Source organism: Gymnoscopelus microlampas, assembly GCF_963454915.1.
Source record: "Gymnoscopelus microlampas genome assembly, chromosome: 7".
NCBI classification, from domain to species: domain Eukaryota; kingdom Metazoa; phylum Chordata; class Actinopteri; order Myctophiformes; family Myctophidae; genus Gymnoscopelus; species Gymnoscopelus microlampas.
In genome coordinates this window covers 50,271,655-50,288,039 of record NC_139944.1, presented here as the reverse complement: position 1 = coordinate 50,288,039, position 16,385 = coordinate 50,271,655, and the positions used below count along the sequence as shown (strand labels likewise).

Genomic DNA, 16,385 nt, shown 5'->3' with positions numbered 1-16,385 from the left:
CTAGTACTTTATACACCGCGAGTAGGAGCCGTAGATGGTCCAGTCGATCCAGCGGCGGAATCTGGACACGGCCGTGTAGACTCCCGGAAACCTGGCGTCGCCGCAGCCATGGCCCCAGGACACCACGCCGTAGACACGCCCCTCGCACACCAGCGGCCCGCCAGAGTCTCCCTGCAAACAACCACCAGACCAGTGTTGCCAGAATTTGTGAGAGAAATAAGCAACCTATAGGACAATGAAAACAAGCCCAAAAGAAGCGACTATAGAGGCCAAATGAGCCACTTTAAACGTATATACGTATATATCGGCTATTTGAAAATAGCCGATCTACAAGCTCACAACACGTCGCGATGCGACGCGTTGTGAGCTTGTAGAGCAGCTATTTTCAAAGAAATCTTGAAATAAAATTTGGAAGATTTTTGAAACATTATAGCAACACAAATCTGTTACTCCCTGGCACAAACTATTTTCAGATGGGGTTTAGGGACAAATACATATTCATTTTGACATAAAAATGTTTGAGAACCATTAAACAACATTAGACAGGAAGCCCAAATAAGCAACTATAACACTTTAGAAACAAATTCCAAAATACCGCCACCCGCAACCAATATTTTACCAAGCGACTTTAAAACTGATAAAGAAGCCCAAAAACGATAAGCTGAATTTGAAAAGGTTCTGCAGTACAGTGATTCTCAACCTGCGGGCCGGCAGAGTCCACTGGTGGGCCCCAAATAATTGGCAAAACACACAAGATTTGAATGATAATAACATAATTATATATATTTTTTAAATTACTTATTTTCTATCAATTAGACACCCCATGAAGCCTTGAAATCGTGGAGACGTTTTTGTCGCAATCCTAAACCAATAATTTGATGACCGAGTCATCGGTCAGTAGGAGGAGGACGTGGGCAAATACTGCGACGTGGTCATGCTGGACCTCCAAAAGGCTTTTGACACCGTAAATCACTCATATTGATTGAGAAGCTAAAAGCTATCGGTTTTGATAGCACATCAGTGAACTGGATGCAATCCTATCTGGAGAGGAGAGAATAGGTGGTGGAGGTGAACGGAACAGAGTTCTTTTTCCACCACTCCTGCAAGAATTGAGAAAAATGACAGCTAGGTACATGAGCCAGAAGCCTGCTGGCTTCAAGCTTAGATTCTCTCCTCTCACCTCCTCCCTGTCATCCAAAAAAAAATCACACCCTGTGTGAAGGAAGCGGTGCCTTTGGGGCGGGCCTTAACTCATTTCAGTTCGTCCCTATTGGTGGTCTGAGTCCACTTACCAAATTTGTACTTGGTAGCATGCTGCAAACTGGAATGATGGCTGTTTAAAGCCCAGCCAATGGGCAGACAGAGGGGGCGGGGCTTAAGTAATGACAGTTAGTCCCTATTGCTGGCTTTAGTCCATGTACAAAATTTGTACTCCATAGCATGCTGCGAACTTGAGTTATGGCTGTTTGAAGGCCAGCCAATGGGAAGACAGAGGGGGCGGGGCTTCAGCAATTCATGCTGGTCCCTATTGGTGGTCTAAGTCCACATACCAAATGTGGACTTGGTGGCATGCTGCAAACTGGAGTTATAGCTGTTTAAAATCCCGTGCTCATCCCGTGCTCATACGGGCGGACGGACATAACATGCGCTGGGGGTCCCTGGGACCCTGGGGCGGGGCTTCAGCAATTCATGCTCGTCCCTATTGGTGGTCTAAGATCACATACCAAATGTGGACTTGGTAGCATGCTGCAAACTGGAGTTATAGCTGTTTAAAATCACGTGCTCATCCCGTGCTCATACGGGCGGACGGACATAACATACGCTGGGGGTCCCTGGACCCCTCTTTGATAACTTCAGCAATTCATGCTCGTCCCTATTGGTGGTCAAAGTCCACATACCAAAATTGGAGTTGGTGGCATGCAGCACACTGGAGTTATAGCTGTTTAAAGTCCCGTGCTCATCCCGTGCTCATACGGCCGGACGGACATAACATGCGCTCTTTGATAACCAGTGGCACGTGTGAGATGGCATAGGCAATCTCCAAGTACGTGTGTGTGTGTGCGCATGTGTTTGTATGTGTTTCCTCTTTGCCGTGCTCATCCCGTGCTCATACGGACGGACGGACGGACGGACACGGAGACAAAGTCAAATGTAGAGCGGTTGGCACCGCTAAAAATCTCAACATAATAATATGCTACCAAATAGGTACAAACTCACCTCCTTGATGATAATAATGGCTAGTAACCAGACCAGCACCCTACGGCCTACAAAATGAACTGTTCTTCCGCATTCTATCAGGATGGAAGTAAGTAGGTTTCCCAGCATCATCTTGTTGTCTGTGTTGTATTTGTATCAATGGAACAAAGTGATGTGATACATTTGATATGTAAAAAAAAAAAGAAAAGAAAAGATAGCCTAGTAACTTCTATTACCTGGCATAGCTTTGCTAGTTTTATAGCCTATTTAAAAGCTGAATGATGTGATGTGACCTTCCGTAACGGGAACCCAGTGCAGTGGACAAAGAATTAAAGCCATGTAGTCCGTGCAGGTGTCCAAAATGAAACGCTGGAAATAAGGCCCTGACACAGTTCCTTTTTTTAATCATTTTGTAAAAAAAAAAGAAAAAAGTGCAATTGATTTGTGTCATGAGAACATTCACACCGAAAGTGAATATTATTATCCACCGATAAAGACATGACATTTTTTCTGGAACAATTCCTGTATTCTTTTCTTTTTTTCCAAAAAGGTTTCATGGAGATTCACAGTACTTAGAGTAGTACAGGTATTTGAGTCTCCACGTTTTCAAAGTTTTAGAGAAATCAATCAAGGTTGATCTTTCACTGCAAATAACTAGTTTATTGCTAGTTTTGATGTGAACTACATGAGTCACATTGATGTGAATCCTTAAAGGGATAGTTCACCCCCCCAAAAATTGTTTTTCCCTATCGAATAGTCACCCCATGGAGACTTGAATTCATGGATATTGTTTTGTTTTTGTCGCATTTCTAAGCCAATAATTTGATGACCGGCAGCGGTTCCGGTAGGAGACACGAAGAGTCTCCTTTGTGTCTCCTACCGGAACCACTGCCTACCGATCCGCTGGTCATCAAATTATTGGCTTAGGAATGCATAAAAAACAAAAACAAAAACATGAATTCAAGTCTCCATGGCATGACTAATCAATAGAAAAAAAACATTTTTGGGGTGAACTATCCCCTTAAGTCCGATTTGAAGCTTAACCTCAGTGAAACAAATACAAGAATACAAGAACCACTGGGGGGGTTAAGGATGGGGAGCAATCCACGAAGAAAATGGGGGTGACTGTGTTTTGGGGCGAGTGTTCCAGTTACAATCAGTACCACTCATGTGGCACCGGCTTCGAATGCTATCAATGCATTGAATGGGACATTATCACGTTTTATCAGATCATTGAATGGACGAGTAGGCGACATACTGACCATTCATTGGGCGTAATCAGGAGCTACTGACCTACCCGGAGGCAGAGCAGTCCCCACACCATGATTTACCATTCTGTGCCTATCGGTACATAACTCGGACGGCGCTGAGTAGCGAACGTCGCAACGTTCGGGACGGCGACTCGCTCGCTTTAGCTCGCTCGGTGGTCCCTCATGTGGCTCCAGTTCGCTTGAGACTGTGCGCCTCCGTTATCAGTGGCGTGCACAGACATTTTGAGGGGCAGGTGCTCAAGTAAAAAAAAGGGGCACCTTGTGCGGCGTGCGGAACCGCCGGCTGCCCTAGTAGTGTGATTTATTACAGGCACATCTTGTACGTCGTAATTGCATATGTATTTGTTTCAATAGCCATATGCTGTCTGACGCAGATGTGTAAACATCAAAAGGGCACTTCTGGTCCAGAGGGCAAAGGGCAGGTGCTCTAGGACCACCTATAGTCTATCTGTGCACGTGCCTGTCCGTTATGGTCAGAAACTGAAACCGAAACCGAAACTGAACTTTTAAAGTCATCTCCGTAGGTCAGTATGTCTTGATAACACCCAATGAATGGTCTGATAAATAGCGGGTAGGTCAGTATGTCGCCTACTTCGCCCATTCAATGGTCTGATAAAAACGTGATAATCTCCCATTCAATGCATTGATAGCATCTGAATGGGGTGCACCGGGTGCATGTGTGTACCTTGCATGCGTCCTTGCCCCCAGTGGTGTAGCCGGCGCAGATCATGTTGGCGGTGATGTTTCCGTTGAAAGACTGGCTGCCGTTACACCTGGCGGTGGAGACAATGGGCACCTTGACCGTCCTCAGGGTGAAGGGACTGGGCTGGCCCCCGCCCAGGGCCAGGCTGGTGTAGCCCCACCCAGACACCCGACACACGCGGCCCTCCGTCACCGAGGTGCTCTGTCGGGGGAGCGGGGCCAGAGACACGTACCTGGTCAGCGCCATGGGGGCTCGCAGCTGGACAGATAGAGAGGTGGAAAATACAGAGGACGTATAGTTATACTGAGGAAGAGTGATTGAAGATGTAGTAAAAAATGCTACTTAAAGTTGTTCTGTGCAAATTTCCAAAAAACTACTTTTAGCAGCCTCTGCTGGTCATTACCGTCACTGCAGGACGTTTGTTTATTACTGCGTTACCCAGAATTCCATTCGTTTTCACCGGAAGACGGAAGTGTTTCAAAAAGCGTTCTTTTAATTGTTTTATACGATCTGTGGATCGTTTCTCTTAGCCAGTGGAGCTTTAGTTACCGTGAGCTGTGTTTTCTTTTTCTGTATTTTTTCGTTCTTCAAATCATACAATCTCTTAAAATCAGCGTGAGTTTCCTTTTGTTATTAGCGCGGTAGTTCCTGGCCAAACAGGAAACCGGTGCATTTCCGCTTCCATTTTCCGGCCAGATGACATCATTTTCGAGGGAAAGTCATGCTCGACAGCGTTCAATAGAAAATATATAAATAAAAGGCTTTCGGGGGTGAAATTCATGGAGTGGGTGTTGTGAAACATTTGCCACTCACAAAAGATATACAATTTAACTTTAGTTTTACTGAAAACGTTACCTAGTATTACTTTAAGTTAAGGTATCAATGCCCAGTGGTGGGAGAAGTACTGATTGATTGAATACTTTATTTAGAAAGACATGGTAAAAGTACATGGAAGTACAATTCACAATACAAGGTCCTCTAAACTGGATCGCTCATAAAAGCACTTGGCTTATTTAAAATGAGATCCCCGAGCACTCAAATCATGATTACATTTAAGAAGACATACAAATATACACTACTATGCAGAACGTCATACAATCAGTTTACAGGTTACTGGTATGAAAAACAAGACATATGTACAATAGACAGTTTTAGGAAGAGGAGGGGAGGGGGGGGGGGGGGGGGGGGGGGTTAAGACTTTGACAGGGGCCAATTTGGAATTGCAGCCTCCTGAAGGTGATTCTTTAGGGCAGTTTTGAAAGTGAGTAGGGTTTTACACTCCTTTACTCCTTTTGGTAGGGCATTCCGCATTTTTGTTGAATAGCATGAGAAAGAGTTCATTCCCTTGTTTGTGCCAAATCTGGGTTGAACATGATCAGTGGAGCTGCATGCCTCTGGTGTTATGATTGTGAACTTCATTTACGTTTTGGACGTATTTTGACAAATACAGGGGGATCCCAATTGTGCAGATCCTCGTTGTGCAGAATGTCCCATTTCACAAGTTCAAAACGTAGACAAATCTTTTGAAAATAGCAGATCTACAAGCTCACAATGCGTCGCATTGCGACGCATTGTGAGCTTGTAGATTGGCTATTTTCAAATGGCCGAAATGTATATAGGGCTGAAGTGGTTAATGTATGTTTTGTAATAATAATCTAAATCTGCGAAGTAAGTAGTAACTAAAGCTATCAAATAATTGTAGTGGAGTAAAAGTACAATATTTGCCTCTGAGATGTAGTGAAGTAGAAGTAAAAGTACTGAAAATTGGAAATACTCCAATAAAGTAAAAGTACCTCAAAATTGTACTTAAGTACAGTGCTTGAGTAAATGTTCTAACTTACTTTCCACACAATGTAATATAACTCTGTTACAAGTAAAAGTTTGGTATTCAAATTTTCCTGAAGTAAAACGGTTCTTAGTATATATCTACCTTGATGAGCATAATGTCAGCATTGTTGGTGCTGCTGTTGTAGAGAGGGTGTACGACCAGCCGGTGGGGTTTGGAGTACTGCTCCGTTCCCTCATAGAAACCTATGGTGTTGTCGCCTGCCACCACCATCATGTGCTCTTCCCTAATAAAGGAGAGAGTAAAGATAAAAGGGATGTACTGTCTGCAGATATTAAAAAAGCACCAACAAAATTAAACAAAACAATATTTTGTTTGGTTAATTAATTAATTTATGCTTTGTCCCTTCTGTTTTCTCCTGTGTATTTAGCCATTGTCTTTTGGTTATTTATCTTTGGTTAGGAGTTAAGTTAGGGGTTTAGTATAGAATGTTTTTAAACTATTGTGAACCTTCACCCTGAAGTCAATCATGTGACAATTTCATGTTAAAACTGCTGCAGCTGAAAGAATAAAACGTTTCAGTTTTCGTTCTTCCATATTCATGTTGCTACTTTTTACCCTAGACAAAGGGGTCGTAACACAAATGAAACATTTGAAGCATTCTTGGTGTGTCTTTTGCTAAATTATCTTTTTCAGAAATACTGAAAACTCTGTTTAAACATGTGTGACCCAGTTACAAACTCAAACAAGATTTTGAGGACAAGTGGATTCTAATTCCTTCTATGGAGCACCCATGATTCAAGTTATTGTTTTAACATTATTGTGCGTGCGTGCGCGTGTACAGTACGTGCTAGTGTGCGTGTTTGCGTGCGTGTTTGCATGCGTGCGTGCGTGCGTGCGTGTGTGTGTGTGTGTCTGTGTCTGTGAACAAGTACAGTTTATTGCTGTATGTATTGTTGTTCACTTTTGTTCTCATTCTTCACTCTTTGATGCTGTACTTCCCCCCTGGGGGGGATTAATAAAATGTTATCCTATCCATATTTCGTAACAATGTCCTTAGACTGTAGTTTAAATACTAGAAGTGACTGTCTGTCGAAGGAACAATGGTTTACTGTCTGAGGGCTGGGGGCGACTGTGATAGAAACGTACCCCATATCGTCTCTGTCGGGTGGAAACCTCATACAGTATGTCCAAAACTGTAACTTTTCAGGATTCAAATTACAGCAAAAGTAGCAGATCTACAAGCTCACAAGCTTGTGGATCTGCTACTTTTGATGCTTTAGTGTGACACTGTAGTATGGTAAAATTTACAAAAAACACCAACATTTTGAATCTAGAGATAGGAGGTTTTTGCCTGACAGCAACGATTTCTGTAACTGGACAATAATAATAATATCTCTGTCTCTCCCTCTTTTCACACACAAACACGCACACGCTCTCTCTCTCTCACACGCACACACACACACACACACACTTTTCCAAAACAGCTTAAGATCACGACCGAGCGACTTGCACGATTTAACCAAGTGAACATACAGTAGAAACATCTGGTAGACCATCTGCTTACAGTAAGTAAAACACATTGTGTAAGCATATTTTATACACTCTTGTACACATGGCACTGCATATATATGTGGCTGAAACAAGCTCCCATAAGCATTAACCACCTAAACCCTATATGGTTGACCGGAGTCCCTCAGGGCTCTATATAGTGTTTTTTTATGTTTTCTGTTATTGTGGGGAAAGCTTTGGCCTGAAAATAGCCGATCAACAAGCTCACAACGCGTTGGTTAAACATTTACTCAGATAAGTGGTGAAACAGAGTCAAATAGAACGCAATAGAAAAAGGTTGAGTTGGGGGCACGGTGGCGCCTGCAGTCGGTAGCGCTGTTTCCTCACAGCTAGAAGGTCCTGGGTTCGATTCCCACCGGGGACGCTGTGGGCGCTGGGGGCGTGTCCTCTCCTCCGCGTCATCAGTGCCCATACCCTAGGTGGGGTTGGCGAAAGGGTCTTTCTGTGTGGAGTTTGCATGTTCTCCCTGTGTCCCCTAGGGTAGGTATACTGTACCCTAACAAAAAACATGCAGTAATGCTGATTCTGGGGGTGCCTGATGGAGGGGCAAGGAACTGGTTGGAATAAGGTGTTCCTTCCACGCGCTACGTCCTACTGGGGGAACTCCCCCCTGTATGGTGATAAGAAGCGGCTTGCTAGCTCTCATGCATTGAAGGAGGCATGAGCTCAGCTCTGGGCTCTCCCCAGGCTGGCAGAGGGAGAGTAGCGCCCAGGATTACATAGGCAATTGGCACTGGGTAAAAAAAGAAAGGCCCTTTAGCCACCCAGGGGACGGATTGCATACACTGATGACACGGTAAAATAGAATGCAATAGAAAAAAGCACACCCTGTGTGAAGGAGGTGGTGCCTTTGGGGCGGGGCTTAACTCATTTCAGTTCGTCCCTATTGGTGGTCTGAGTCCACTTACCAAATGTGTACTTGGTAGCGTGCTGCAAACTGGAATGATGGCTGTGTAAAGGCCAGCCAATGGGCAGACAGAGGGGGTGGGGCTTAAGTAATTACAGTTCGTCCCTATTGGTGGTTTTAGTCCATGTACAAAATTTGTACTCCGTAGCATGCTGCGAACTTGAGTTGTGGCTGTTTAAAGGCCAGCCAATGGGAAGACAGAGGGGGCGGGGTTTCAGCAATTCGTGCTCGTCCCGTATTGGTGGTCTAAGTCCACATACCAAATTTGGACTTGGTGGCATGCTGCAAACTGGAGTTATAGCTGTTTTAAATCCCGTGCTCATACGCCGGGCTCATACGCCTAGGGCTGTTTGAAGGCCCAGCCAATAGGAAGGCAGAGGGGGCGGGGCTTAATTAATTGCAGTGCATCCCTATTGGTGGTTTTAGTCCATGTGGCAAATTTGTACTCCGTGGCATGCTGCGAACTGGAGTTATAGCTGTTTAAATGCCTTGCTCATACGCCGGGCTCATACGCCTAGGGCTGTTTGAAGGCGAGGCCATTAGGAAGACAGAGGGGGCGGGCCGTAATTAATTTCAGTGCGTCTCTATTGGTGGTTTAAGTCCATGTACCAAATTTGGACTTGGTGGCATGCTGCAAACTAAAGTTATAGCTGTTTAAAATCCCGTGCTCATACGGGCGGACGGACATAACATACGCTGGGGGTCCCTGGACCCCTCTTTCATAACTTCGGCAATTCATGCTCGTCCCTGTTGGTGGTCTAAGTCCACATACCAAATTTGGACTTGGTGGCATGCTGCAAACGGGAGTTATAGCTGTTTCATCCCGTGCTCATACGGACATAACATGCGGACAAAGTCAAGTGTAGAGCGGTTGGCACCGCTAAAAGGGGTGAGAGTTGAATCTCTGTGTTAATGAACTGGATGCCAACGTCCCCTGACTGCCTGCACGGGGTCAGGAAGCAGCCTGTGTGTTGAACAATGCCAAGGACACTGGCTGGCACAGGTCTCTTTTCAGCTTTCAACAAGCACACAGATCGTGTACAGATTACACAGATGCATAGATTGTAGATCTGCTACTTTAATTACATTTACCTCCCTTTGTGGTCTCCTGATTGTTTTTTTCAGGCCAGTTTTGAAAGAAACCAGTGTTACACATCCTTTAATAGATGGTGTCAGGGCATTCCATATTTCTGTGGTAGAGTAGTAGAATGAGAAAGTTTGTTCTAAATTTGGATGGTACCAGGTCATGGTTTGCTACGTCTAGTTGTGGCGGCGGTGGGTGTCACTCAATTTGGAAAAGTGACCCATAAAAGGTTGAGAACCATTGCCTGAACATCAATGGTTCCCAAACCTTTCAGGCCGTGAGCCCCCAAAATAATCCTATTTGAACTGGTGACCCCCCCACCCCGACTGTCACGAGTGAGTACGGAGGAGGACCCAAAAGCAGGCGACTGGAGGCAGAACAGCTGAACTTAAAGTGTTTATTAACTAAACAAAGGTTCTTCCATAAAAGGGCAAATGAAGGCAGGTAATAACAGGACTCTCAGATACATTCACACGCCGACTCAGTAAACAGGGAACAACCAACCAACAAACCTCAGCTGAAACAAAGGGCTTAAATAGACACAAGGGTAACAGCACACAGGTGAACTCAACTGACAATCAACACTGGGATAGGCTGGGGGGGCTAGACAAATCACAAGACTGGTAAGACAAGGCAGGTACAGAACTACAGGGGCAGACAGCTAGGAAGGCACAGAATAACATACTACAAAATAAGATACAGAACACCAAGGCAAAAAGGCAACAACAGAATAACAGAAATACAGGACTAATACAGAACAACAGTAACAAAGGCCTAATAAGTCCAAAACTAAAAAGGACAGTCACGGACAAGTCCACGGGCCGAGGAGCGGCTGACAAGCACTTGGAATATAAGAGTTGAGGCATTACATTTAGTTTGACTCGGCTCCACAGATAAATATTGTGAAAATAGTCGAACTACAAGCTCACTATGACGCCTGCGAAACCCCCACCCCCCGCCCCCGCCACCGCCGACCCCCAGTTTGGTGCACTGCTGTACACAAATACGTAACGATAAAGAAACACTTTGAAACCGTGACTTAACTTACCCAATGTTGCAGTGTGCTGCGGTCAGCACCCAGTACTTGTGAACCAGCGCTCCGCCGCAGAAGTGCTGTCCCCTGGTGCTCTGCAGTGACACCATGTATTTGATGGAGTTGGGGGCAGGCGTGTAGCCCCCCACTATACGGCCTTGCTGCTGCATGGGCAACCTGCCTGTGTGGAGGAAAAGACACACAAACACTGTGTGAACTTCACAACGACGCAGGAAAACGAATGGGTAGCGGTTGTTGGAAAGGCTGTTGTAATGGTTGAAGAGCGCGTAAATAGTTCGAATTTACAATTTAGGCATTTCGCAAATGCTCTTAATCCAGAGTGATTTACAGTAAGCGGGGTATACACGAGGTAATACATCAAATGCACAGAAATAGTAATCTAGGATCATAGGTAAACCAAGAACCTATCATCAGTCTAAACAGTAGACAATCCAAAAATGCAATAATCTGTACATTGAAACTATGCACACACTAGGATGCCAGGCAAGGTCTACAAATGAACCTGGCATCTGTCTACATAAAATGCTATCTAAATTACATTTTAGCCTTTGCATAAGACTGCAAGGTCGTCAAGGTTAGAGCAAGTGCTACGGGCTAAGGTGGAGTCTGAAGAGGTCTTCAGATTACGGCGGAAGATTGGGAGTCAGTCTGCAGTTCTAATTGCAAGGGTAGTACCCTAACCCAGTATGCGTAGGCCTATTAGCAGTATTATGTATATTTTTTTTTGTCAGACCACAGAATAATATGCTAAACCACCCAGCCAGATTAGAATGATTAAAACCATAATCGTAAAGAAAAACAAAAAAAATGTTGAAAAGTCATGAATTTTTTTTTAATGAAGCTAATGACCGTGTGTGTGTGTGTGTGTGTGTGTGTGTGTGTGTGTGTGTGTATGTGTGTGTGTGTGTGTGTGTGTGTGTGTGTGTGTGTGTGTGTGTGTGTGTGTGTGTGTGTGTGTGTGTGTGGTGGGGGTCCACTGAAGGCAGTGAAATAATCATTATAGCCAGAAGATGGCCATGATATATAACCATGATAGGCTTATTCATGGCCTCTACCTAAATGATTAAAGTAGGCCCATTAGACCATATTATTACATAATAAGATGTAAGAAAAATGACCAGTATTTCACAACATTACATAAAAAGTAACCTATAGGCTTAAGGTGTGGTGGGAACTTTTTCCAAGTGAAATGCAACCGAAATGCGGTGTCTGAGCCGGCCTTTGTATGTTTGTAGACATACACATCTCCGTTTTGTAATTTTAGACAACTTTGACATAATCTCGTAACCCAAACCCGAAGCAGTCGTTTCTCTCCTCAAAATTCTTCTTACACAATTCAACACAGGAGCCACTCCACTGGTAATTGCTATGCATTTTGTCTATGGTCAAAAAAGCCACATAAATCAAGAGAGCCTTCAAGCAACAATTGGAGGACACAAAAAAGTGCAGAGAACTATAATCCCTCTCAAGGCCATTGACCTTGGCTAACAATTAGCGCTTTTCTGTCACTTGGGAGGCGCACCGCGTAATGAAGGTAATCTAATATAGCCCCGACCTTATAGTGTCGCCTAGTCATCCCGAGCTTTGAAACAGAGAGGGCTTTGCCCTGCTGCGGGGTTATGCAACAACTCAACTATACTGTCTGACTGTACATTGGCCTCAGGCTATAGAGACATTATAGGAATTATAATAGTCGCTTACTGTACTGTACTGTGAGTCCACATGGCCTTTTTCCCACCCACAGTGGGCAAACTCCTACATTGTACTATTATCATCACTCAAAATATATACGTTAAATATTATTGTCGCTGTTGGGTGGAAACCTTGTACAGTATGTCCAAAACTGTTACTAATTATTATTATGTTTTAAATTAAGTAGCTGTTGTGAGCTTGTAAATCTGCTATTTTCACTATTCTCGTGTGTGATGATGAAGTAGGGCATTCATTTACGGAAAAACGTAAATGTTGAAATATTGAGATACGAGGTATCTGCCCGCCAGCAACGATTACAGATGTGCCACTTCAAAACTTCACACGTTACTGTTCTTTCCCTGAAAGTGCCCTGAAAATGCATTTTTTTCCTCCCTGTTCTGCCCTGAAAAGGCACTGTTTTGCCCCTGAAAAGAAGTTGTCACTACACACCCCTGTTTTCCCTTCAACAGACATCCATATACATGAGAACAAAAGAATGTGTGTCAGACTCATTGTGAGGCGAAAGGTGATTTGAAGAGGTCCTTGACCAGTTGCTCAAATTAATTAGCATCATAAAAGCAGTGATCATCAACATAATTCAGCATTTTAAATGCCCTTCTTTCTCCCTCTTATTGCCCTGGGAATCCCCTGAAAATGTACTGTCTTGGCGATGGCAGGACATGTGAAGTTTTGAAATGGCACATCTGTATGTGAACTTTGAATACGTTTAGTCGAGGTGGGCGTGAAATCCTGAATTAATCATAAACCATTATGATACAGTGAAGTCTTAACTGAAAAAGGCAAGAAAAGTCCTTGCTCTGTAAACAAACTGACTGACTGTGTTCCATTTGTGTATACTAACTTATTTTATATTTATTATTATTCACACTGTTTAGGAAAATTACTTGAACTTTGAACATTAGAATCTACCTTCCTAAAAAGATTGATTGTTTGATTGAATACTTTATTAACTTTACTGTATTTTGTCTGCTCATTTCTTTATGTCATCACTTCCGATTTCACTTGATTAATCTGTATCCTGACTGAGTTCTCTATCCTGATTGGATACAATTGGTATCCTGACCTGAAAATGCATTTTCTGTTTACTAAAGTGCTGGAGAGACATGGAGACTCAACTGTTACTGAACAAACACTCTATAGCAATGAGTACTATCAGAATAAAGAGCTATTTAACACTTATTGTAACCAAAGAAAATCACTTATACCCTACCTTTAAGTACAGTACTTGAGTAGATGTACTTAGCTACTCTCCACCACTGGTTGTAAGGCCTGTACGGCAAATAGCAAAAATAGCATCCCAACAATCAAGCTTGAGCTTGTAGATCTATTTTTCTCCATGACACGTGAAAACGCTTCAAATTCTTTTTTTGCGGCATGGAAATCCCATAAAGGAGTACTGTTAGTCACCCTTAGTGATGGTCACATTCCTAGGCCAATAATTTGATGACTACTGAGTCTCAAATGATTGGCTCAGGAGTGTGACAAAAAAATAAAAATAAACACACCCCATGAATTCAAGGCTTCATGGGGTGTGTAATAGATAGAAAATAAGTCATTTTTTGGGTGAGCTACTCCTATAACATACTGTATTTATATACTCACAGTCCACTGCCAACATTTCCAGCAGCATGCAGCACAAACACGCCGGCAGCAGGATCATCATCATCACGACACCGGCTACGGAAGAACACCACAACACTATGGGTTGCAGAGAGAGAGAGGAGACAGGAGTGTGTGTGTGAGATGTCTTCTAGTCTAGTAGTTAGGACACCATAGAAGCAGGTTGACCCCCGCCATGCACACGACCACTGTTGTTCTACTGTGTGTATACTATCTCCTTTCCCCCTGCGCCACGGCAACCACACAGGTTGTGTGTTTGTGTGTGTGTGTGTGTGTGTGTGTGTGTGTGTGTGTGTGTGTGTGTGTGTGTGTGTGTGTGTGTGTGTGTGTGTGTGTGTGAATGAAACAGGAGTCCGTCTCCCTTCCTGAAAAAGAAAACAAAAAAAAAACTCCAAGTCCAAAACTGTGACTGTTCAGGATTCAAATTCAAAAAGCAGAAAAAGCATCAGATCTACAAGCTCGAACGGATCGATATGCTACTTTTGATGCTTTCGTAAGACGCTAGTAGCGTGATCAAGTAGGGGCGTTAATATACGAAAAAAACACAAAAAGTAAAAATATGGAGATAAGAGGTTTCTGCGCAACAGCAACGATATGATGGAGGGAAGAGAGAGAGAGAAAGAGAGAGGGAGAGAGAGGGAGAGGGGAGAGAGAGAGAACAAAGTTCACCTTCATGAGGTATCCTTCGCTGTCACAACTCTCCTTCCTGACTCGTCTAAATGCCTTGCATTGTTCCCATGGTAACCAGCAGGGAGCTGGTTCATCCATACTGTATCAGCGAGCCCCCTGTCTGTGTTGTCAACACTGTAGCTTATCCTCCCTCCCTGCTGAAATGTCTCAACGGCCGGCTCTCTGTGTGTTCGTGTGTGTGTGCATGTGTGCACTTGTATCTCTATACTTGTGAGGGCCAAATGTCCCCACAAGTATAGCAGAATTTGATGAATAGACATTGTGGGGACGATTGTCTTGGCCCTCACAAGAGAAGAAAGGGGGGTTTATAACGTTTTTTTTCACTAGCAAGGACCACAATTAATGGCGTTTAAGAGTTTTTTATTGAAGAGAACCGATGAAACTAATGAAACAAAATGAATTGAAAGGGCGAGGGACTTCGAGCAGAGTCGTCGATGCTGAGTTGTCTTTGCCGAGTTATCGATGGCGAGATGTCGATGAAGAGTATCAGAAGCTGAGTCTCCAATGCCGAACTTGCGGAGTTGGGGAGCTTCGAATGGGAGATGGAGATGAAGCTTCCAGGTAAGAGGAGAAGCAGAGGAAGGCCAAAGAGGAGGTTTATGGATGCGATGCAGGTGGCAGGAGTCACAGAGGAGGAAGACGCAGACATGCAGGTGGCAGGAGTCACAGAGGAGGAAGACGCAGAAAACAGAACCAGGTGGAAACAGATGATCCGCTGACGACCCCAATGGGAATAAGCCGAGAAAAGAAGAAGAAGAAGAAGGTTAGCTTTAGGGGTTGGGGTTGGAGTTATGCTTGATTTATACTTAGTTTACCAGTGACTGAAAATATCTGAATTTTCATCATACCACAGCATCACACAATAGCATCAAAAGTAGCAGATCCGCAAGCTCGAAAGGCGGCGCAAAGTGCCGCGTTTTGAGCTTGTAGATCTGCTGCTTTTGCATGTTTTTAAATTTGAATCCTGAAAATAACAGTTTTGGACATGTGAGGTTTCCACCCGACAGAGACGATATGAATGTTCAATCACAAAGTGAATCAATGTCTATAATAATATGAACACATCATCATCATCATCATCATGGACTACATCATCAGCCTTCATGGCGACCATGATATCATACGAGTCAGCAAAATATTCCCCAGGCAGCATACATGGGAAGAAAATCACGGCTGATCTCCTCTCTCTCTCTCTCTCTCTCTCTTGTCCCACATTTAGAAAGCTGGGCTGAATAATTGATGTTTCAACCTGACAGAATGGGAGAGCTTATAGCAGCTCCATGTGGCCTCGCTCCCACACTGCCAGGTGTTTCCTGGCCTGGGATTAACCCAGTCCTCTCAGATATACACTCGGGTTGCATGATTCACACGCCTCTCGTTTTAGAGAAAGAAACTGCAAATCTAGGCATTTCTTTGCATGGGGCCCTTGGTAGCAGCTGACATGACTCGCCGTTCACCAGCCACCTTCTCATATCGTATACCCCAGTGGTGGAAAAAGTACTCAAATGTTTTACTTAAGTAAAAATATCAATACTGCAATGTAGAAGTACTCTGTTACAAGTAAAAGTCCGTATTAAAATTTACTTGAGTAAAAGTACAAAAGTATTGGTATAAAAATGTATTTAAAGTATCAAAAGTAAAAGCACTAAAATGTTTGAAAATAGCAGATCTACAAGCTCACAACGCGTCGCGACGCGTTGTGTGCTTGTAGATCTGCGATTTTCAAATAGCCTGTGTGTAAAATAGGGCTAAAGTGGTTGATGTATGTTTTATAATATAATCATTTATA

At 43.7% G+C, this 16,385-nt stretch overlaps 1 protein-coding gene across 1 annotated transcript; it reads right to left on the bottom strand.

Moving 5' to 3' along the window:
* Positions 1-13,952, bottom strand: LOC311049434 (trypsin; the record flags this gene model as incomplete). The annotated part of the gene is made up of 5 exons (XM_084063004.1): positions 1-171; positions 4,153-4,428; positions 6,101-6,242; positions 10,568-10,733; positions 13,889-13,952. The coding sequence occupies 5 exons, from the start codon at positions 13,950-13,952 to the stop codon at positions 1-3; spliced, it is 819 nt and encodes a 272-aa protein (XP_083919130.1).
* Positions 13,953-16,385: the final 2,433 nt, after the last annotated feature.